The sequence below is a fragment of the Mus musculus genome, chromosome 10 (genome assembly GCF_000001635.26).
Source record: "Mus musculus strain C57BL/6J chromosome 10, GRCm38.p6 C57BL/6J".
Taxonomy (NCBI): domain Eukaryota; kingdom Metazoa; phylum Chordata; class Mammalia; order Rodentia; family Muridae; genus Mus; species Mus musculus.
In genome coordinates this window covers 26,902,244-26,926,768 of record NC_000076.6, presented here as the reverse complement: position 1 = coordinate 26,926,768, position 24,525 = coordinate 26,902,244, and the positions used below count along the sequence as shown (strand labels likewise).

Sequence of the window (24,525 nt, the reverse complement as noted above, 5' to 3'; positions counted from 1 at the left end):
TCTAGGCTTTCAACTGAACTACCCCTGAAATGAACTAAAACCCAAAAATGTCTAGGCACACCTGTGAGGGATTTTTGCTTAATAATTTGATTTGGAAAGATCCACTTCTAATCTGCATCTTTGAGGTGAGAAGACACATGTTTAATCCAGATCTTTTGAGCTGGGAAGACACATCTCTAGTGTGGGCTCCTTTTTCTGCTGGAAGTCTACAAAAAGGAGATGGAAGACATAAGCTCTTGTTCTTGGCCCCTTCACTAGTTCTACATTCTTTTAATGGCATTAAAACCTACTTCTTCAGAATTCAGGCTTATATCAAGATCAGCTGAGACATCCAATCTTGTGGCAAGAAAAACTATTAGATTTTTTGGACCTTCTATTAAGAGGTAGCTACTGTTGGATTAGTTGGACCATAGCCTGTAAGTCATTCTAATAAACCATATCTATCTATATCTATATCTATATCTGCATCTGTATCTATAGCTAAATACGTATGGAGATAAATAGATATAGATAGGTAGATAGATAGATAGATTCATAGATAGATAGGGATTTTTGCTTAATAATTTGATGTGGAAAGATCCACTTCTAATCTGCATCTTTGAGGTGAGAAGACACATGTTTAATCCAGATCTTTTGAGCTGGGAAGACACATCTCTAGTGTGGGCTCCTTTTTCTGCTGGAAGCCTACATAAAGGAGATGGAAGACATAAGCTCTTGTTCTTGGCCTCCTCACTAGCTCTACATTCCTTTACTGGCATTAAAACCTACTTCTTCAGGATTCAGGCTTAAAGTGAGGGATGTGCAAGAGACTGGAAGTATGAATTCAGGGTGAACCTTCTACTGTAGGCCTAGGGTACTTGGGACTGATGGGAAAGGCTCCATCAAGATCAACTGAGACATCCAATCTTGTAGCAAGAAAAACTATTAGATTTCTTGGACTTTCCATATATATAGATATAGATATAGATATAGATATAGATATAGATATGGATATGGATATGGATATAGATATAGATATAGATATAGATATAGATATAGATATAGATATAGATATAGATATAGATATAGATAGATGAGATAGATTCATTCTATAAGTTCTGTTACTTTAGAAAACCCTGATTAATACAGTGACATTGCTTAGGTGAAGATTAAGTGGAAACATTTGAAGAGCAGAATTCTAGAGCATCTAGTAAATTGTTTACATTTCAACAATTAAACATGGGAACCAAAGCTTTGTAGAGCACGTGTTTTCATCCTTGTTTGGAGTGGCATCAGAATTTACCTAGTGTGTGTTTCCTAGGCTTCACTAAATAAACTAACTAACCAAGAAACTAACTAACCAAGAAACAACCCTTAGTACAACATAGGGACACTGAAGACACTGAGAATAGAACCTCCAATGAGGGATTTTTTCATTTAAATTTTTTTGTTATTTTTAATTTGCTTACAGAGTATGATGTTTCACTTGGGATAGTCTCTTTCCTCTGCCTTCTCATCCCTCTGGCCTCTTCTCCATTTTGCTATTTTCCTCCAGAATAAAGAGTTACTAACATGAAATATGGCCTTAGTGCATCTGCGTGATCCACTCTTACTAAAGACCAACTTCCAAATAAGCACATTTTTAGAACCATTTAATTTAAACTTGGAAAGCCACTTAAACATAAAATGTCTTGAAACTAAAATGTAAATGAGTGATCTCTTAAGATTTGGAAAATCTTGGAGAAAATTCTCATATTTGTCACAGTCAATTTTCTTTAAAAATTAATTATTTGGATGTATGGAGTAGTTTAGTTGGGAGAGTGCTTGTGTAGCATGAGCAAAGTCTTGCTTCACCAGCACCACATGAACCTGGCATGGTGGTCCACACTTAGACTCACAGGCCTTAGGAGGTAGAGATAAGAGGTTTTGAGATTCAAGGTCATCCTCTTCTTTATAGTTAGTACTATAAGAGACATCATCTTTTTTTTAAAAACTACTTTAAGTACTACTTTGGAGAGGAGGCCTTCATTAGAAAAATTGAACTAACTAAATGCAGAGATGCAGCCCATTCAAATGTTAGAAAGTCTACATAAAAACTACTTTCATATGATATGCAAAATATCAATGAATTCTCCCGCAAAAGAGCCTTGTTTCCACTATGCTCCATCCAGCAATCACGCCTACGCTCCTACCTTCCAGTTCCTGCCTGTATCTTGCTCTATAGTAAGACATGGGTTCCCATCAGTCCCAAGCACCCTAGGCCTACTGTGGAAGGTTCATCCTAAATTCTAGCTCTCATACTTCCAGTTGAATTCTTGTCTTACTGTTTTCCTAATTATCTGGCACAGCCAGTCGATTCCTTTGTTGAAACTATTATCCTTGGCATCTCTGAATTTACTCCTCTCATATTATTATGGTTCAAAGATAGTACTTAGCTGTCTCTTGCATACCCCTCACTTTTATTACTGTACCCAGCAAGTATTATCTAAATACATCTTTCAAAACTACTTCTTGAAAGATATCACCTATTTCAGCCTTTGCCCACCCCTTACATCAAGCTTCACACGTTATTTTCTCTCTCTGCATCTTTTATCTCTATTTTCTCCTTTCTTCCTCCCTCCTTCCCTCCATCTTTTAACCCTTTCATCTCCAATCTGTGTCTCACTCTAGTCTGAGATTGGTTGAAAAGCAACATCCTTCATTCTCAGGGTCATGTGAATTTTTTTTTTTTGGCTTATTATTTTGTAATGTTATATGTGAGCACCTGACTCGCCAGCAAGAACGACACCACAATAGGATCCTTCTGCACACATTTATTGTGAGAGCTCAATTACAGAGGCGAAAAGACCCCGAGCCAAGAAATGGTGCTGCTTATATAGGCCTAGGAGTGACCTGTCCATACCTGATTGGTTATGCTACCAGTACCTCATTAATATGCGTCGGGCCAGGCAGTGACTCGGCAAAAAACTCTTATGCACATTCGCACATTGGTTGTTTACCCATAATCATGGGTGGTGGCCAGTGGTAGCCAGCGCCATCTTGTAATGGCGTTTGCGGCTTCCCACAGTTATACCCTCCCTGTCTCTCTTGAAGTCTGTGGAATCCTCCAGACTCTTTATTCTAACCATATAGATCATCCTTCCTAATTCTATCTACTGCACCAGGTCTAATTCTGAGCCTCATTCTTTTGGACCTAATCTAATCTTTCACATTATAAATGGTTTGGCAGCTTATACACTCATGTCCCTGCTATCACTTAGGCAGCTGCTATCACCCTCTCTTTAAGTTCTCAGTGTTTTTTATCCTACAGTTAGTTATACATGTATCTGCCTTCATCAAAGCAGAGTCTATTTGTAAAGAATACATTCACTATGGCTCCAATCCACAAATGTAAATGTAATATTCCTGTGGAAATGCATCATGCAATTGCTTTTTACATTATCACAATACGACCACAGTATAATATATAGTAAACATCAACATATCGAGGAAGAAAAGAATGGCAAAAGGGAAAACATGACAGCCATATTTTTTTCTTAACCAGTAACAATGTTTGTAATACTGTCTAAAGAACTCAGTACCTTAAGTCATTATCTAGTTTACCTAATAATTCCTTAATTCTTTAAGCTTCAGAATCCAACATGTTGTTTTTTGAGAGGTTGAGACAGAAAAATCCTGAGTTCAAAACAGCATGGGATACATAATATAACCTTCATATAAAATAAATAAATAAGATCATAAAACATGCTAGACATGTTTCTTAGCAGTATAGTGTAACATGCAAAATGCCCTGAGTTCATTTCTAGGGACCAAAATAAATAAGCAAATGAAATAAAGCATGATAGTTTCTTCCCTCTCAGCATAAAGACAAGTAAAAAATGAAGCATGACCTACATACAACATGTTTCAAGACTCTTGTACCAATGGAAATGTATTGTGTCTGACTCATGTTCTTGGACTTTTTTTGCCAAACTACATGATACAAGCAGGCAAAGGTAAGATACCAAAGATTCCCCCGTCCCCCACACACCTTTTTGTACCTGTAGCATGGCTATAGGAAGATGAGAGCAAAGTAAATGTTAACTGCAAAACTTCTAAGAATTATGCCAGGGTCATTCTCCTTATGAACCTCTCTATAAGAAAGGTATCTTATTCTCAGCGGCTGCTGGTTGGAGGGGAAGATGACCTAAGCAGAGAGGACACGAAAGCTCTCATTTTATAAGGGTTATAGGAGATGCAAGAAGACACAGAGCTGAATAGCTGAAAGGTGGTGGGGGCTAGACATCAAAAGCAGGATAAACAGGAGTAGAGGCTCTCCCTGAAGTATGTCTGAGCTGCTTTAGTTGAGAAATAGAGACTTAAAAGCTTGAGATGAAAGCCTTGCTAGACAAAGCCAGTGTCTTGGCTTCAGGTACAAGCACCTCAAGGGTCTTTCCTGGCAGTCAGTTGCTTTACTCATACTAGGTGCAGATGTATTTGAAAATAACCCAAGTCTCTTCAAAGAAACCTTGAAGAGTTAAGGAAATGGTCACAATGGGAAAAGGGTTCTCTCATTTCCTCTGATACCCCAGAGGTAGGCTTTTTCACACAATACTTGTGGTCACAGTGAAAAGAGAAAGTGATGCTAAGTCCAGATTATAGGTTGAGGGGCCAGAAGTGGAAGAGAAATGATGTCTACTGTGTACTAAGTATGGAATTTGAGAGGCCATTGGCCCACGAAAGCCAGGAGAATAAATTCAGATCTTAGTCAATGGGAGAGCTGACACAAGATGCCCAGTGTCCTCCTCAGCATAGAAAGTACAAAAAATAAAATAAAACAAATAAGATATAGGTTTGCTTTATCCCTGTGCTTCCAAGTCTGACATGACGAAAGAGAACTCTGGCCCTCTGGCAATCTTCATTATAAATGAAACAAACCACCTTCAGTGTTGGGCTGAGCTCATGTGAAGTGGAGAAAAAAGATGTTCTACTCAGCTGGCAATGGCACCAATCTTCAAAGGAAGATGTGGTACTGCAGCTAGTGAAATCGTTTGGACTTTAGCCTTGAGCAAGATGAAGGGGAGGAGCATAGCCCTTAAATATCTAGGTAAGAAGTGATTCCTAATATGGAGAACGCAATATTCTTAAGAGATACTGTGAAAATTACCTAATAGGAGTACTATACTCTTCTCAATATAGTTGCTACCCCAGTCCCTGATTTTCTTGTTTATTCTAATCTGGTGTAAATACATCTATTACACAAGTGCTCTATGTCAAGGGGAAACAAAGATCACTAGCATGATATTGTGAGAATTCTCACAATACAGTTCTGATAGTTATCGTAATAACCACTAATAAAAATACTGTCATTTATTGACTGTATGTTTTTATTGGGTAAGTATGCTACCAAGTTCTTGGCACAGACATATTCTAATAAGCTACCAAAAATTGAATATTCCCATTAACGACACAAAACAAAAAATGAAGCTCAGGTAAGAAATGCGCCCAAAGTCACACTAAAATAGTTCATATTGTCTCCCGCACATATGACAGCTTTCCTCAAAACAGTAAATAAACTTCAAAACTTCAACTAGATCAGAATGCCTCCCCCTGAAGTTAGTCCCACTCATAGATTTCTGTATGCTACAGTAGAACACTGTAGGGGAACTTAGCCCTGCTATAATCACTCCTAATATTTTCAACTACTCATCAAGATCAACAGAAGTAAATCTCACACTCTATCAATCCTAACCCATTTGAGCTACAAGGTGGATCTGATATGACTTTGGTGCCTTTCTGTGACTTCTCATACACTATAATCTCTTACTTGAGAGGGCTTTTCTTTCTGGTACATTTTTGCTTCATTTATTTCCAAGACTTCAACACCAGGAAGTTCTAGGGCCCCATTTCCGGTTTTCTCTGTAAAAATCCACATTCCCTCCCTTGATCTTAGCTAAGAGCACATTTAATCCAGACTCCACCCTACAAAGAGCCAAGCAAAAATCTTGTGATTGGGCAGTCTTTTCTCCTGCTAGAGAGCCCTAAGGCTCTGCCTTCGCTGTACAGAGTGAACACGAGGCATCATTTCTTCACAACTATAGCTTTTGCCAATAGTGTGTTTTTACTGACTGTTTTAACACAAGCAATGAATTACCACCCTCCTAACCCAAGACTCATGATCTCGGACGTGCCTTTGCAATTCCCTCTCTGACCTTTGCTTTCTTTCTCTGGCCCTGAGTCCACTCCAGCGACACTGTTGACAAAGCACATTCCTATGGTGGACCTTGGTCCTAAATGTTCCCTTTGTTTAAAGTGCCATTCTAAATATTCACCAGAAAAATCTCCTCTCTGTCCAAGTCTTTGTTCAGTTGTAACTATTCAATGAGACTATTCATTTTATGCCTCCGTAGGCAGCGTTGTCCTACTAGCCCCTTTGCCTCTTTATATCCATCAGGTCCTCAGCACCTTTCCTTATACTCTGTAGCTCTGTTTACTTACTTTGTTTAATTCATTACTTGTCTCCATTATTAAAATGTGCCTCCAATAGGATCAATGCCTGTGATTATTTTGTCTACTGAGGAATATATATATATATATATATATATATACACACACACACACACATACACATACATATATATATATATGAGAGAGAAAATGAATCTCTAATAATTTGTTGAATGAAGAAACATGATGTACATACTAAGATACATGGAAACAAAAATGTCCTACTTCTGAACTTCTTACCCATATCCTTCTGGTTTTCCTCATAACACATTTGCTTAAACAAGACATTGCTGAAAGTTTAATTCTGGGTCTGATATATGTCACATATTCATTCAATAGATTAAGGACTAAAAGCAGACAAATTCATTAAACACACACACACACATACACCTCTGATGTTAATTATTTTTTCAATTTCAGAATAAGTAACTCAAACAGAACCCCACAGTGTTATCTAACTGCTGTAGGTGCCTGGCACCGAGTCGTAGTAACATATGTATGAACGCCTGTTCATGTCTAAAACGTCTTTCTTTGGACTCAAAGGAATCTCTGCCCAATACTGCCACCTACTGACAAGCAGGCAGGAAGTCAGGACAACCACAAAGTGTACACCAGTTCTACAAACTTGAGAAAACAATGGACTTTTCCCAGAAATGGTCAACAAGGAATTTAATATCAACTCCCATAACTACACTAAGTCAAAGTTGTACAAGTGAAAGAAAATGACAAGGACTAGAATTACCTTGAAGGATTATGCCAGTGAGTGAGGTGGCCAAGCAGGAAAGCAAGAAAAGGGCGGTGGGAACAGGAAGTCCAACTGATAGGTGGCAGGGTAAACACTGACTTTCAGAGTTTTCATCAGCAACAAGAGCTCAAAGATTTGAGACTCAAATCAAATGTGTCTGTTTTCACAGTACTGTCCCTTCCTTAGCCAAACAGATATTCACTGAAAATTAAAACTTAATACATATATATTTATGTGTGTGTGTGTGTATATCACAAAACTCACAGTAAAATCATTTGCATTAATGGTATGACATGTAGGACATGTACCAAGTAGAAGCAAATGTATGCATGTATGTATGTATATATATGAAGTAGATGTGTATGTATATATACATATACATATATATATATAGTATATGTGCTATGTATATACATATGTATGTTGTTTACATACACTGTTCAGTACCAGTGAATTTAGACCATGAATCCTAGGAATGGCTGAAAATAAAAGAGCCTTTCTATTTTTCCCATCAAAGCCTGGGAACTCTTCTTCCAGTCCATCCGGGCTGGCAGGCAGTGTGCTAACAATCATTTGACACATGTTCTAGAAACATTTCTTTATATCACTATCCTGACTCTTGGTCTTTTGTTGCCTCTGAAAAGCCCTAACTGTTTCAAGCACATATTTTTTTCTTCAGAATTGTTTATTGTTTGCATTAAATCATCAATAAAAAATTTGTTAAACAGGAAATAAATATATTCTTATAATAAAAAAATGTGTTTTGAAAGTCCTAAAGGATAGATATTTATATAAGGGGGTGCGGGAGAAGAAACCTGAAAAAAAATTAAGGTTTTCTCAAATGCCTTCTGAATTTAAAATCTATACAGGAACATAGAACCAATAAAGAGTAGTAGTAAATAGGACTTAATTACATTGAAAATAGACTGTTTATTAAAATAATTTAAAAGGACAAACATAGACTCGTGAACATACCCCTGTAATGTAATAATTCCAAGAGAAGATTGTTTAGAAAAATCCATTTAATTATAACATTTCTTTAAATACAAAAAGCAATGGCACGAATGAATCCCCATGGCATAACCACAGCACCCATTCCTAGTGCTACCAAAGCACCCATCCACAGGCTGCTCTCGTCATTGTATGCTCAACACTTCCCTGTTCTCATGAACAGCACTTTCTTTCCTAGAGCGGCATCAAGAGCTTCTGAGGACGTGTGTTTGGCTTCCCCTAAAGAACTATGAACAGTGTCATCATATGCCAGTGGCTCATCCACACATGCCATCTTTCGTCAGTGACACTCTACCCTTATGAAATAGTGAACATTGCTCTTATTTCATTTCTCTTATTTACAGCAGAGGTCTGTGTTCTGTCACAGTGTGGTCTGTGCACAAAAAGCCCTGGGGATAATACTTTGCACAGCATCTTAACAAACTGACTCAGATTCTTTAAAATACACACACCGACAAAAGCTTGTTCACATAAATGATTGTCATACCCTGAAGACTTACTCTGAAAGGAGGGAAAGTGGCATTTTACAATGTATTCTCCAATTGTTCCAGGTTGTACTATTATGCTGTGTATAATGTTGCCAAGTAACTTGATATGTGATTTTTCAGATTCTATCTGAAAGAGTGTTGTACACATAAAGTGATCTAGCTTTTCCCATTGTGGTCATAGATGACTCAGTTAGTCCGTGTGGCTCCATATTGTTTCTCCTGAGTGTTTAAACATTTAATGCTTTGGTGATAATTAGAAGGTCCTGGCAGTCTGGGTCTTGACGATGGGTACAGCTTTGTGCACATAAGTCCAATAAGCTCAAAAAAAAACAACTGCCTGCGTTGTTTAGACAGATGATTCAAAGCCATGAGTACTAACATTTTGTGGTAACAAGAATACTGCTGAGTTATCTTTTCCTTCATGGCTTTCTATACCTGCTATTAACTATCTCTTTCTAGTTAAAAAGCAAATTTTATTAAGGGAAGATAAATAGGGAGGGGTAAGGAAGGGGAGACAATATTCTTAAAATGTAACTAGCCCAAAACTCTATTAGTAAATCTATTATTAGTAAAGAGTATTTAATCTGCTGGGGATATTACTAGGTGTCTTAAAGCATTTGCCCACTATGAGCAAAGTTCTTGTTCAATACTTAGTACCAAAAGGGGGGGAAAAGTGGTAAAGAAGTTATCTCATACAATAGAAAGCTGTCACATATGAACACATTTTAAATTGTGTATAAACAGCCCACAAGCTAATTAAGCCCCTTTCTTCTTACTCCAGCAATATTTATTTTCTAACAATAATAACAACAATTGTGCAAGCCACAAAAAAAAATCTATAATTTTAAGGCTTGAGGGTATCAATTTGTAATAATTGGGTGCAGCTGAATAGTTAAGAAACCTGCTACTTTTATTTACACTCTCGACCCAGCAAGAATGATGACACGTCCTCGGGGTTGTCGTCTACACTGGCTTGGATTTTATGACCCACTCGGCATTCGGGTTCAGTTGGTACAAGTCCTTCATGTGTGTGTCGTCATCGAGGCAACGTTCCCCTGTGAAGGAGATGTGGTGTCAGTCAACACGGCAAGCTAAATCATAAAACTATACTATGGCTTAAGAGCTTAGATTTCAAAGTCTTTATCGCTCACTCGTCCTGGTTTCTCATGGCAACATTCAAAGGACTAGGCTGGGCATTGAAAAGTCAATCCAGTAGTCTAGTCATTGTCTAATTGTCAGAATCTAATTAAATTAAGAGGTGGAAAATGCTTTGTGTGATGGACTTTAAAATGCTTCATTAAAACCTCCCCACCTTTATTAAACATCGAATCATTTTTAATCCAGCCAAGAAACCACACTAATTTCCAAGACTTAACAGTGAAAGGAACAGTCAACTGTGCAAAGGTAAGTTCAAATGACTGTGTAAACAGAAGGAGCTCAAAAAGAGTCCCCAGGAAGAACGGTCAGCCTGTTCAACAAATCCATACCAACCAGCAACCATCTACGGCTTGCTATGACTGCTTTCGAATATAGCAATGTTTTTATTCCACAGGTATAAATATCAACCATTGGCAACATCACCACATAGAATGAAATTGTGCTTACCAATATTTCCTCCAATCTCATACAGGAAAACTTCTCCTTTCTTGAGTGTCTGGGCAACCCCACTATCAGGGACAAAACAAACTGATTAGTGGCATCGTTAAACATCTTGCAGATAAATCCATTTAACAGGCTGGGGAATTCTAGCCAGCATAGAAATTCATAACTCAGCTCTACTAAAGTTATACACTTTTGTATTTTTCTCCTTTGTTAAATGTTCCCAACAGATAATAAAAGTGTCACATGTGGAAGTGAAATAAATAGAATCAGATATCTAAAGGCAAAGGGATAAAATTTGAAAACACCAAAAACCCAAGTTAATTCAACATTGGTATTGCATGATTATTAATATGATTATCTGTTCCTGTATAGGCCAAGGATCTGACTCAGTTTTCTTACTGTGCTTAGTATTCATCATGAGACTGTATAAGAGGACAGTAGTGGCGTACAAGACGACCACAATCAGTTGAGAACTGCCCCATAGGCTGGCTGTTCAAATTGGAAAGGTGTGCTCACCCATACAGCGCAGAAAGAAGCACTCCGGACAAAAATCTTCCAACTCAGCAATTTTTCTAAGTAATTCTATAAAAGAATTACTTCACAAACCTGATAAGACTTTAGAGCCAAGCTTCATATTTCTAGGAGGAAGCTCTCTTATATAATATTCTTTTGATTTTTTTTAAGAACTTAGTCCAATATTGCACTCAGAGCAAGTCTCAAGTGTCTACACAGTTCTTTCATTTTCCAGAAAGCTTAAACAAATTTTCTGGCACCTGATAGCTTGTATATAAGATTAACAAATTCATAACAAATGAGAGATATTAGTATTTTACCAAAGACTTATGGGTAAATGGCCAATTTTTTATAGTTTTTGGTCTGATGTATACTCATTGGCTTGGGCTAAGATAGACAGACAAGGAGTGCTGAGGGAAAGTGGGCCAGCTTCCCAAATGTTCTAATCAGGTGGGATATAAGTGAGGAAAAGTGCAGAGTAGAGGAAAAAGACAGTACAGACACTTACTGAGGGCTGCTTAAGCCATGACTAATGCATAACATGGTGTCTTAGTTTACTCCTGTGAACAGACACCATGACCAAGACAAGTCTTATAAAGAACAACATTTAATTAGGGCTGGCTTAAAGTTTCAAAGATTCAGGCCATTATCACTAAGGCAGGAGGAACATGGCAGCATCTAGGCAGGCATGGGGAAGGAAGAACTGAGAGTTCTACATCTTCATCTGAAGGCTGCTAGCAGAATACTGGCTTACAGGCAGCTAGGATGAGGGTCTTATAGCTCACACCCACAGTGACACACCTATTCCAACAGTGCCACTCCCTGGGCCAAGCATATATAAACCATCACAGCATGCATTTGAATATATAAACTAATGTTTCTAGTTGTACCAAAAGTATTAAAGTTGAACACATTGTACAACTTCATAAGGAGTTACAATTGGAACATTAGGGAAGATGAGCAGAAGTCCTTGGAGCTTGTAGGAGGCTCCTGTCACAAGTCATCAAGATCTCCACTCTGGGAGGGAAGGGAACAAGCCCATGGAGGAAAGAAAGGTCAAAGGTGGCATCTACGGGTCAAAGGTGGAAACAAAAGAGAGAGATAGTTGACTTTATTGTAGCAGAGACACTCAAGGGAGAAAGTTCAATCTGAAAAATTCCAAATGTACCCAGCCTCTAATTCTGAGGTATTCAACTCAAGACTTTAATGCCAGAGTGACTCCCAGAGACTGGTGTGGGATGAGTTTAGGGGCTGCCTCTGTGGATAAAATATAGGTTCATGTGTGATCTGGGGCAAATACATTCCCTGGCTGAGCTCCCATCAGTGAAACAGAAGGAATGAAGGTATTTGCTGCAGGCTTCCACTTCCATTCTCAGAATTTATACAATGGGGAATGGATTTAAGCTTTCTTCTACTCCTTTTAACACCTAGCAGAGTCAAAGAGTACAAATATTAACATAAAGTTGATCCTACAGAGGCATCAGCACACAACCTGACTGAAACTCTCCATTGATAGAATGACATAAACCTCAAAGAAAGACTATGTGTATTAGGACTTATACTGAGATGCTAACACTCTGGATTTAAGTGTGGACACTTTGCTCCGTCTTAGAATTGGGAACAAAACACCCATGAAAGGAGCTACAGAGACAAAGTTTGGAGCTGAGATGAAAGGATGGACCATCTAGTGACTGCCATACACGGGGATCCATCCCATAATCACCCTCCAAATGCTGACACCATTGCATACACTAGCAAGATTTTGCTGAAAGAACCCTGATATAGCTGTCTCTTGTGAGGCTATGCCGGGGCCTAGCAAACACAGAAGTGAATGCTCACAATCAGCTATTGGATGGATCACAGGGCCCTCAATGGAGGAGCTAGAGAAAGTACCCAAGGAGCTAAAGGGGTCTGCAACCTTATAGGTGGAACAACAATATGATCTAACCAGTACCCCGGAGCTCTTGACTCTAGCTGCATATGTATCAGAAGTTGGCCTAGTCGGCCATCACTGCAAAGAGAGGCCCCCTGGTTTTGCAAACTCTATATGCCTCAGTACAGGGGAATGCCAGGGCCAAGAAGTGGGAGTGGGTGGGTAGGGGAGTGGGGAGGGGAGGGTATGGGGGACTTCTGGGATAGCATTGGAAATGTAAATGAAGAAAATACCTAATTAAAAAAAATTCTTGGTTAGTAAGATGGCTCAGTGGGTAAAGGAGTTTCTTGCACAAGCCTTGTGACCTGAGTTTAGCTCTTAGGATCCATATCAGGGTAGAAAGAAAGGACTCCACAAATTTGTACACACACACACACTCACACACACACAGGCACACATGCATGCACATATGCATACACCCATACTTTTTTAAAATAGAATTTTAATTTCATAGCATGAATAGGAATGTCACTAAAGGTGACTTACACCCAAAATAAGATAGATATTTAAATGGGAAAAGCTATAGGACCCCTCAAATTTAACACAGGTTGAATGGAAACCACACAGTCTATAATGCATACAATGATGGGGAGGAGCTTTCTAAGGACTGTAAGGTATCTTCCCCAGTGCAAAGAAGGACATGGTCCTCCCTAGTGAGGACAGCTTGTTCTCTTCTCCTTACTTAGACCTCAGGGGACTGGGTGTCCTTTGCAATCACCCAAGCTTTCAGTTTTCAGATTGGAACATTTCTTTCTTATTCATTAAATTTCATAGAGAAAGTTACATCTTCATTTTAATCCTGCTGCATCCTAATTAGCAATCTTTGTAACAGCCTACAAACAGTAATTAACCTCCAACCAAGTGCTCTGGAATTACCGTTGTGTAGTTTCATTTGCCAAGCTCATTGTAGGCAAATGGTGAAGGGCTGCTCACATAGGCTGCATAAAACAACTTCAACTTGCACACAGTCTACCTCTGTCTATTCTTTCCAAGGGTCTAATTGTCAACTCTGCTCTGTTGTTCATATGGTAAGACACACACACACACACACACACACACACACACACTGAGCTGAAAGGAGAAGGAGAGGAGGGGGAGGGAGGAAGAGAGGAGGGGAAGGGAGGGAAAGAGAGAGAGGGAGGGAGGAAAAGAGAGAAACAGAGACAGAGAGAGATACAGAGAGGGAGGGAGAGGGGAGAAGAGAGGGGGAGAGGGGGGAAGAGAGAAAGAATAAATATAAAAATGAGTTATCCCACAGAATAATTAAAACAGGCCTCTACCTTTCTTGGCTGAGAAACCTGGCAAGCACATCGCTGGCTTTTAGTTCTTCAGTTAGCTGTATTGCCATGGAAACTTTTGAAAGATGGGGAGCTTGCACTCGAATCACTCCCTGAGGAACATCAGCCTGCAAAGCAATAATGACACTGGAACAGAGCTGACAGCAGCTGGAACATGGAACTCCGTACAATGCACTGTATGGCGAGAGTGCTTAACTACCACTCAGTTAACTCCACTGCATAAAACCTTAACTACTGTATAATGTAATTTGCTAAATTACATCAAACCTCAAATATCCTCTTAATGGTGATAGGGGAACTTTATAATGCCTGTGCAGTAATGCTTAATTATTTTTAAGGATGTAAAGAATGACAGCAATAACCATTACTGCCATATTAAGTGCTGATTTCTGAGGGTTGTCTACCGGAGAGCGCTTCCTCATGCAGCAATTTATGAAACTGAATCAGAAAGAAGCCACTCGGTGCTATGCCTATGTGTGCTTTAACAAAACCTACCCACCCAGTAGCAACATTTCCTTTACTCTTTTACATCCCTGGGTGGGAAAAAGAAATAGACATTCCTGATGTATTTGTACCACATTTGCTTCCCACTTGGTTAATAAGCTTATTGTACTTTACTTAAGAGAACCAATTTTAAGCCCTCTGTCTTTGGATGTGCTGGACATTTTATGGATTTAGAGATACCAGTGAAACATTTTGAGGTTTGTAATATTAGAACATCAGCTACAGCATTCAAAATAATAGGCTTAATTAATTCCTAAATGGTTTTTGCTAAAATAAATACTAATTTATTATTTATAACCATATGTCTTAAACAGATTTGAGAACAGCACGCTCAAATTATGTTTAGATATGATTCCTTAAATATTACACATATCCTACTTAATTCAGGCAAAGTTTACAAGCATCTCGTGAGTACTATGCTAGGTCTAACTTACCTGCCAGGTAGGAAGGATACACATCCTTTAGCACACATTACTTCTGTGCCCCTATTAAATGGATATGGTCTTGCATTCCTTTCAGTTTTAATCATAAAGCATGAACAAATTACAGATGCTGTGAATGTCTTTGGAAACTAAATGGAAGTATTCTTTTAGAACTAGTCAGGGAAAACAAAAGCATATGCCCCCAAACCATTTAAAAATGATTCTCACTAACGGGAGAGATTTCATATTGGAATGGCAGAGAAAAGCAAAGCGCTGCAGAAGAAGCTTGGGCACCAAGCACCAGGTCCAACCACACAGAGTCTCAGTGCCCTTCCATCTGGCAAGTGTTGATCTTGATCTCTCCTATCTGGTATGCAATCTGTCCCAACTGGTGTACTCTGACCTTGCCATGACCCTGACCCTTCCGGAAAGCCCACTTAACAATGTAACAAGGTGACAGACTTCTTTCATCTGTAACATATTAGAAAATGACCTACTTTCAACAGTAGATGGAACATTTCCTGTGGTATATGTGGGGTGGGGTGAGGTGGGGCAGAGGTATATGTTCCTTTCAGAGCAGGTATTAATGATGAAGCACACTCAGACTGCAGGACTTTCTCCCCTAAGATTACTCTCTAGCTTCTTCCCTAATCTGAACATTGCCCATGATGGCTTAGTCACAGTTATCTGTTTCCATCATGGGAAACAGAAGACAATAAGCTGACACCAACAACTGGAATGCTGGAGTGAAAACTGTAACTGAGACACTTGAAATACTGAGGCTATATTCATAACCTCTGTTCACCTTGTCCACACAGTGATGGAAACAAACTGTTACTTTGAATTAACATACTCTATCCTCACTATTACTTTGCACATGGCCCTAACTGGAAAACCAGGGTTTGAATATAACTATGTACTTATGATGACATTAAAATTAGGAAATCCTGCTTAATTTACAGTGCCAACTACATTTGAATTTGCTTAATAAAAGTAATAACAAAGTTCTTTCCATAGTCACCCTTTACCCCACCCTAGGGAATGAAAATGTATTGTGCATGGCGAAATTAAAATGCAAACACTTGAGATGATAAGATACAATTCCATATTCAGAAGATCTAATGAACCCTTTTCAGACGAAAATGAACTAGAAAAATAATATATTGTCACAAAGAGCTCAACAGTCCGGGCCCTTGGCAGTTACTCTCCTTTCTCCTGTTATTCCTGGTGGTTTATTTTCCTGTTGGCGAAAAAATAAAATATCTAGCCTACGTGGTAGGTCCTAAGCCCTGTGGGTATATATCAACCAAATCTGTCCCAAGGCTCATTTAAAACACTTCAGACTCCATAGAAACTACCTACCCCACCATGATTCACAGACTCAAAGGAGAAAAAAAAAATACTTAACAATATTTTCATCAAACACAATAGAATAATGACAGTAACATTTTTCTATACCAAGATATATGAGTATGTATTTTCTTTTTTTCATTTTTATTGGTTATTTTATTTATTTCCATTTCAAACGCTCTCTCCCTTCCTAGTTTCCCTTCCACAAACCCCCTATCCCATCCCCCTCCCACCTGCTTCTATGAAGGTGCTCCCACCCACCCACCCACATCTGCTTCACTGCCCTAGCATTCCCCCATGCTGGGGTATTGAGCCTGCACAAGACCAAGGCCATCCTCTGCTACATATGCAGCTGGAGCCATGGGACCCTCCACATGCACTCTTTGGTTGGTGGTTTAGTCCCTGGGAGCTTTCTTTGGGGGGATTCTGGTTTGTTGATATTGTTCTTCCTCTGAGGTTACAAACCCCTTCAGCTTCTTCAGTCTTTATCCTAACTTCTTCATTGGGGTCCCTGTGCTCAGTCCAATGTTTAGTTAAGTGCACTATATTGGTCAGGCTCTGGCAGAGCCTCTCACAGGACAATTTTAACAGGCTCCTGTCAGCACGAGCCTCTTGGCATTAGCAATAGTGTCTGGGTTTGGTGTCTACAGATGGGATGGATCCCTATGTGGGGCAGTCTCTGGGTGGCCTTTCCTTCAGTCTCTGCTCCACTCTTTGTCTCTGAATTTCCTTTTGACAGGAGGAGTTCTGATTTATTATTTTTGAGGTGGGTGGGTGGTCCACTCAACTGGGGGCCATGCCTATCCACTCGATATGGTCTCTACAGGTTCTAGCTTCCCTTGTTGGGTAGTTTGGCTAATGTCATCCCTGTTGGGTCCTGGGAACCTCTTGGGTCCCTGGCATCTGGGACTTTCTAGTGGCTACTCTCAGTTCCCCTTCCCCCACTGCTACACACCTACTTTCAAATTCCGGACCATCTATACTTCCACCCCTCATCTTCTAGATATCTGTTAAGTCCATTTGGTTCATAATTTTCACTGTGTCTCTGTTTAGTTTCTGTTTCCATAATCTATCCATTGGTGAGAGAGTATGTAGTATTCTTCCCCATCGTTTTTGATAACATTTGGCTGAAAGTCTTTATTGGATACTAGAATTGCTATTCCAGCTTGGTTTTTCCCCAGCTTTTTACTCTGAGGTAGTGTCTGTCTTTGACACTGAAATGCATTTCCTGTATGCAGCAAAATGCTGGGTCCTATTTACATATTTAGTCTGTTAGTCTATGTCTTTTTATTGGGGAATTGAGTCCATTGATGTTGAGAGATATTAAGGGTCAGTGATTGTTGCTTCCTGTTATTTTTGTTGTTAGAGGTGGAATTATGCTTGTGTAGTTCTCTTCTTTTGAGTTTGTTGTGAAATTAGCTTCATGCTTTTTCTTGGGTGTAGTTTCCCTTCTTGTGTTGAAGTTTTCCATCTATTATCTTCTATAGGGCTGGATTGCTGGAAAGGTACTGATTAAGTTTGGTTTGTCATGGAATATCTTGGTTTCTCTCTCTATGATAATTGAGTGTTATGCTGGGGGTAGTAGCCTGGGATGGCATTTTTGTTCTCTTAGGGTCTGTATGACATCTGCCCAAGATCTTCTGGCTTTTAGAGTCTCTTGAGAAGTTTGGAGCAATTCTGATGGGTCTCCCTTTATATGTTACTTTACCTTTTTCCCTTACCGCTTTCAAATTCTTTCTTTGTTCTGTGCATTTATTGTTTTGACGAATTACGGGATGAGAGGAATTTCTTTTCTGGTCCAGTCTATTTGGAGTTCTGTAGGCTTGTTGGATGTTCATGGACATCTTTTTCTTTAGGTTAGGGAAGCTTTCCTCTATAATTTTGTTGAAGATATTTGCTAGCCTTTTGAATTGGGAATCTTCATTGTCCTCTATATGTATAATTTCCTAGGTTCAGTGTTTTCATTGTGTCCTGAATTTTTTAAATGTTTTGAGTTAGGAGCTTTTTGGTTTTTGTATTTTCTTTAGCTGTTGTGTCAATGTTTTCTATGGTATCTTCTATACTTGAGATTCTTCTATCTCTTAGATTCTATTGGTGATGCTTGCATTTGTGACTCTGGATCTCTTTCATAGGTTTTCCATCTCCAGGGTTGTCTCCGTTTGTGCTTTCTTTAACGTTTCTATTTCCATTTTTAGATCCTGGATGGTTTTGTTCATTTCCTTTACCTGCTTGTGTTTTCCTGTAAGAGATTCATGTGTCTCCTCGTTTACTTGTTTCTAGGGCTTCTATGTGTTTACCTGTGTTCTCCAGTATTTCTTTAAGGGAGTTATTTGCCACGCACTCCAGTCGAGTCAGCTTAAGCCGAGAGGCTTGAAAGTCACTCATGAGGTAGAGAGCTTCAAGGAAGCTCTCCTCCTGGAGTCTGGCGTTCCCTCTAACCCATACATTAATTTTCCATTCCCGCGTTAGTCTAGTGTATGGATCCACATGCTCTCTTTTAGTGTTTTCCTATTATAAGTGCCTTTTAAGATTGAATTCTGACTTAGCTAAAGCCAGTGTTCCAACAGTCCTAGAATGTCCTTGAGCAAGACCTTGGGCTTGGAATTCAGTACTGCCCCTGGTATTACACTATTACTTTGAGGAAAAGTTAGGTCACTGCCCTTCACAGGAATCTACCATCACTAAGGAAGAAGAAAGTTTCAGACCAAAGGAGAAACCAGAATAGATACTTAGAACTATAGCGAAGTTACACCCATACACACGTATTTACAATGGCCTAAGGGGAAGGTGGACTATACAATAGACTAAAATAGTAACTATGGCAAGGGCGCGAAGCCCTTGACCCTGGCTTCTAAGATTAAGCGAATCTTAGGTGGAGCCCTTTTTGATCCCAGTTGTTAACAATGAATTCTATCCCAGATGGTTCCCATTAGACCTTTTGTGTTTGCATTCCTCTGTTTTATGTAAAATTCCGGTTACCTCTTTGTACCTTGTGAATATGTCACCCAACTTCCTTATTGTCTTCTGCATAAAAAGTCTGATGCTCGATTTGAAAACTACATTCAGATTCCACACGACCTCTCCTGTGTGCGTCTGTCAATTCATCCTACGCTTTGTCCACCCGTGACTAGAGACCCGTTCCACGCAGACAAAGGGGCCCAGAGGGTCTGTGGCAGTTATTTATGTCCTTCTTAAAGTCCTTTATCATATTCATTAGATGGGATTTTAGATCTGAATCTTGCTTTTCAGGTGTGTTTGAGTATCCAGGGCTTGGTGTGGTGGGAAAACTGTGTTCTGATGTTGTCGAGTAGCATTGGTTTCTTTTTTTTTTTTTTTTTTTTTTTTAAGATTTATTTATTGATTATATGTAAGTACACTGTAGCTGTCTTCAGACACTCTAGAAGAGGGAGTCAGATCTTGTTGGGGATGGTTGTGAGCCACCATGTGGTTGCTGGGATTTGAACTCTGGACCTTCGGAAGAGCAGTCGGGTGCTCTTACCCACTGAGCCATCTCGCCAGCCCGTAGCATTGGTTTCTGTTGCTTATGGTCTTGCGCTTAGTTATCACTGCCCTTGCTGTCTCTGGCTGGAGCCTGTCCCTCTTGTGAGCCTGCTTTTATCAGAATTCCTGGGAGTCCAGTTGTCTCTGTGATCCTATGATCCTGAGATCCTGGGTGTGGCAGAACTCCTGGAAGGCAAGCTTTCTCTGGGTGTTGCACCAGTGGGTGGGGAGCCAAAGCTCTGGGTCTGCTCTGCACACAGGTGCAAGCTGGAAGAAACCTGTGCCTCTGGCTAGGTGGGGGTCCCAGTTATGCAGGGTGTTGGGGCAGATGTTGTGGCCTCAACTATGATCTTGGGTGTGTCAGAGCTCCAGTGATCCTGGATATGTCAGATTTCCTGGGAGTAGAGATTCCTCTGTGATCCTGTGTCCCCGTGTGTGTGTCACAGTACCTGGGAGTCGAGCTTCCTCTGGGTGTTGTAGGAGTGGGTGAGGAGACAGTGCCCTGAGTCCACTTGGGCAGGAGTGCAAACTGGGAGGAATCCTTGACTCAGCTGGGCTGGGGGTGGGGGTGGGTTTCCTGAGTCCCTAGATCTCAAGGGTCCCAGTTACTCCGGATGTTGAGGCAGATGTTGTGTGATCCTGGGTGTCTCTATGAATTTGTTTTTAATGGTTAAAAAAAAACATAAGCACTTTGTCGAAGATTAATACACCCAATTGCCCTCTGTTGCTTTGTACTTCTCCCTACACTCTGCAAAGACAAGAAGCGACAAAATTGCTGAAAAGAAAATAAAGAGTACTATAAGAGGTAAATTCAGTCACTTCTGCAGGAAGTCCAAGATGCTCACTCAGCAGCAGCCTGTGTTTACTTGATGAATAGCCGCTCTTTTCCTGAGATATTCCTACAAAAACTTAATATCTATACTAATAATGTGACCCATATCCTACACTCTCAAAATGAGCTCAGGAAGTGTGGCCTTGGAGAAAGCAATGGAATTTCTCAAGACATAGTAAGTTTCAGTGAGGTATCAGAACTTCTAAAAGAGCACCACCTCTCACACAGTTTCAAAACCCTGCTTCTGAGGGTATGCCATAATTTTCAAGTATACGTGTAATGTAAGCAAATTGTCATATTACAGATATATGGTACCAGAGTTGGCTTTTCCTAAATTGGGGAGGGTCACATGGACATTCTATCACAGGCTCCTTATGATTGTGGAAATTACCATCTCCTATATTTCTCACTCTCTACAAAAGGAGTAAGTTAGGCATTTTAGTGATAACCCTTCCTAAACTAGGCACTGTAGAAAGGTTGTCTTACCACAATTAGTGAATTCTTCAATGCCCAAGCCACTAGGGGCAAATGGCACTTTCTCTGGTTATCTTTTGACATTTCTGGCAACTAAGGAACTTGCCATGAAACAGGATATGTTCTATCTAAGACAGAAGCAGGCCTCTACTTATTTAAGGCATTGCAACTAACTGTTCCATTTCCCCTCACAATACAGCAACTGAGAGTGACTCAGTGTGAGGCTGCTTTTGCAAAAATGTAAAGATGGAAATCACTAAGATGTTTTCAAAAAGGTTTTGCTGAGTATATTATCAAGGGATGGCAAGTGATATTTATATATAAATGATAAGCAATAAATGATACCAATGATCTTGTTTAAGTGGTATATGGCAGACTCAGTTAAACTCCAGACTCACACTGTATCCAATGCAAATGATATTAGTATACTAATTACATTGAGCTGCCAAGCTTAGAAAAGCTACTGTGCCTGATCTGCAAGCCAAACAATATAACATAATAGTAGCTCACATATGAAATAATAGTAGATGAAGCTATACACAGAATAATCTTTGTGACCTTCACATTTCATGGCTGTAATGGATATTCTTGGTTGACAATGCAACTATATCTGGAATTCACTAAAATCCAAGTAGCTGGGTATAGCTCTGAGGGATTTTTTTATCATAACTAAATTGTTTAAAGTGGGAAGACCCATTTTTCAATCTTCATCTTTTGAGGGAAAAAGATTCATGTTTTATCTGGTTCACACCTTCTACTGGCAGCCTACATTTAAAAATATGGATAAAGGTGGCTTGTTCTATTTGTCTGCTCACCCTTGTTCCTATTGTAAAGTCCATTCCTTCACTGGCATTAAAGCCTACTTCTTCAGGATTCTGGCATATACTGAAGACCAGCTAAGAAAGCCAGACTGGTGAACTGAACAACTACTATATTCTTAGTCCTTCTGTTGGTAGACAGCCATTGTTGGACTAGCTGAACCACATCTTGAAAAGCATTTAAATAAATCCCCTTTATACACAGACAGACAGACAGACAGACAGATATAAATTCTGTTCCTCTAGAGAACCCTTGTTAATACAGATTTTGGAGCCAGAAGTGATTCTAGAGCAACAAAAGTATAAGGATGATTGTTTATGTGTCTGGAATAGACTTTCCAATTTGCTAACCTATGGTTACTGAAGCCTCTCCTAGAAGCTTAGAGAATACTAAAAGCCCATAGTGTGAACTATTTTGCAAACTTAAGACAAATGTCATGTGATTATCCTGATTCACCAACTGTTAGAGGCAATAGATTTGGTGACCACATACAATACTTTTGACAGTTTCTAGGGAAACAAGGAAACATGAGATGATGGATGGTTGCTTCTAGCATCATTGGATGAGCTGACAAAGAAAGACTGAGCTCTGTGATAAAATTCTAGAATCTCAGAATATGGTGAAGGACAATAAACTCAGCAACAAAACAGATCATCTCTCTAGATGCATATAAATGGTGTAAAGGTTTCTAATGTGCCCTAGAAGAGAATCTTTTCTCCAGCAACCACAGAGCTAATTTTAGCAGAAAAATCAAACTGAAGCTCTCCTTATAATGTTGGCTGAATTACAGTGAAAATTCAAGTCCCAGGCTCAGAGAGTGCCAGCAGTTAAAGTGAGAACATTAATTGCAAAAGAATGGGATTCTGTGACTAGGGATGAAGATGTGTAGGAAGACCCTATTGAAGCTGAGAACTTTGAATCCTCAGATTCTCAACGGATTATCTCACTGGTGGAAGTAGTCTCTCTACCCTCAGCAGATACATTCTTACCCCAACCCATTGAAATATTGCCTTTTCTACTTTTGACAGAGGAAATTCACCTTTAATTTTTTGCTAAATCAGCAGTGACTTTCTCAGAAGGAGATGCGGGGCAAGACAATACTGACATCCCTTGGGGCCCATCAATAGTTGCTTTTAGACCTATATCCAGACTTAAGGCTGAACAGGTTCCTAGAGGGGAGATAAAAAGTGTAGTCTGTGAGGAAATGCACTATCCTTCTAAAGAGATCAATTGAGCAGAAGTCTGAGAAATAATGTGCAGGAATGGATTTTATGGGTGTGGGATAACAGTAGGAGGTAACGGATAAGGCTGAGTTTGTTGATACGGGTACACAGACTAGAGATTCTATATTCAATACAGAAGCTTACACGCTTAAAAATGGGTCAAAAGTTTGAATGGTTGGCTGAAACATTTGTCAAAAGATGGTCTACTAAAAGGATGAAGGGATTTGAAGGCTCAGGGAAATGGCAATGCTAGAGTAGATGTAACACCTAATCCTCCACAATGGAAAGGCCCAGAAGACTTGTTCTTTGCTAATCCTATAAGAAGCAAAATGGTGAAAGGGTCATTAACACAGTTGAAGAAGTATTTTGTGCTCCTTCTCTATGTGTCAGAACTTAGGGTTGGAGAAATGGCTGCTCAGATGGATGAATTAAATGCAATGGCCTTAATTGGGCTCTGAAGTAGCAGGAACCAGATGGCAGCACTGAATTACCAAAGCCAAAGTGATAGTGGTCATTGTAATGGGCAGTATAAATAAAGCAATGCCCATGGTGGCCTCACCCATAATGGTCAGCACAAGCAAGGTGAGTTTTTCGGTATCATAATTCATATGAACCTTTGGTGCTTGCTAATCACTCATGGTGCGTCTAGGCATGCCATAGATAAGTAATCTATTGCAACTTTACTTGATTTGTATAATCAGAAAAATTCTCAAACAAATGAAAGTATGTCTCCATTGTATCACAACAAAAAGGAGCCTTGGCCCATAAACCAATTTTCAGACTTGAGCTGGTTGGAAGATTCTAATGGAGTTGTGGTTAGCTTCCCCTGAGGAAGGATATTGATAATATACCTAAAAGTTTTAGTGTTAGCCTTCCATCCCTTCCCCAGGGAGACTTATAGCCTTTTACAAGAGTAATTGTACACTAGGGAAAAGGAAAGAATCAGACTTTCTGGGGAATCTTGCATACTGGTCCTGAATTAATACTGATGCCAGGAGACTCTGAGAAACATCGAGGCCTTCTGGTTAAAGTAGCAGCTTATGGAATTCAGGTGATTAATGAGGTTTTGGCTGAAATCCAACTCACAGTAGGTCCAGTGGGTCACCAAACTAATCCTGTAATTATTTCCCTGGTCCTACCATGTATAATTGGGATAGAAGTTGGCAAAATTCTCACATTGGTTCCCTGATCTGTGGACTAAGAGCTGTTGTGGTTGTTATCTCTGCCAGGGAAAATAGTGAATCAAAACTAGTATCACATCCCTAGAGGAATTGCAGAAACTAATGTCAGCAAAGACTTGAAAACTGCAGAAGTCGTGGTTTCCACCACATCTCTCACCACCCCA

The 24,525-nt window shown here is 39.6% G+C and overlaps 1 protein-coding gene across 3 annotated transcripts in view; it reads right to left on the bottom strand.

Moving 5' to 3' along the window:
* Positions 1–8,120: 8,120 nt before the first annotated feature.
* The window catches only part of Arhgap18 (Rho GTPase activating protein 18), a 146,241-nt gene continuing 129,836 nt past the window's right edge, over positions 8,121–24,525 (bottom strand). For 2 of the 3 annotated variants that reach the window (XR_001779622.2, NM_176837.2), the window contains 3 exons: positions 14,038–14,162; positions 10,315–10,376; positions 8,121–9,764 (listed from right to left, as the gene is read on the bottom strand). Coding sequence is in view for 2 of the 3 variants with exons in the window: in NM_176837.2 (NP_789807.1) it covers positions 9,673–9,764; positions 10,315–10,376; positions 14,038–14,162 (279 nt within the window). In the remaining variant the exon portion in view is untranslated. The remainder of the gene's footprint in view (positions 9,765–10,314; positions 10,377–14,037; positions 14,163–24,525) is intronic. The other variant, XM_006512885.4, reaches the window with a different exon arrangement.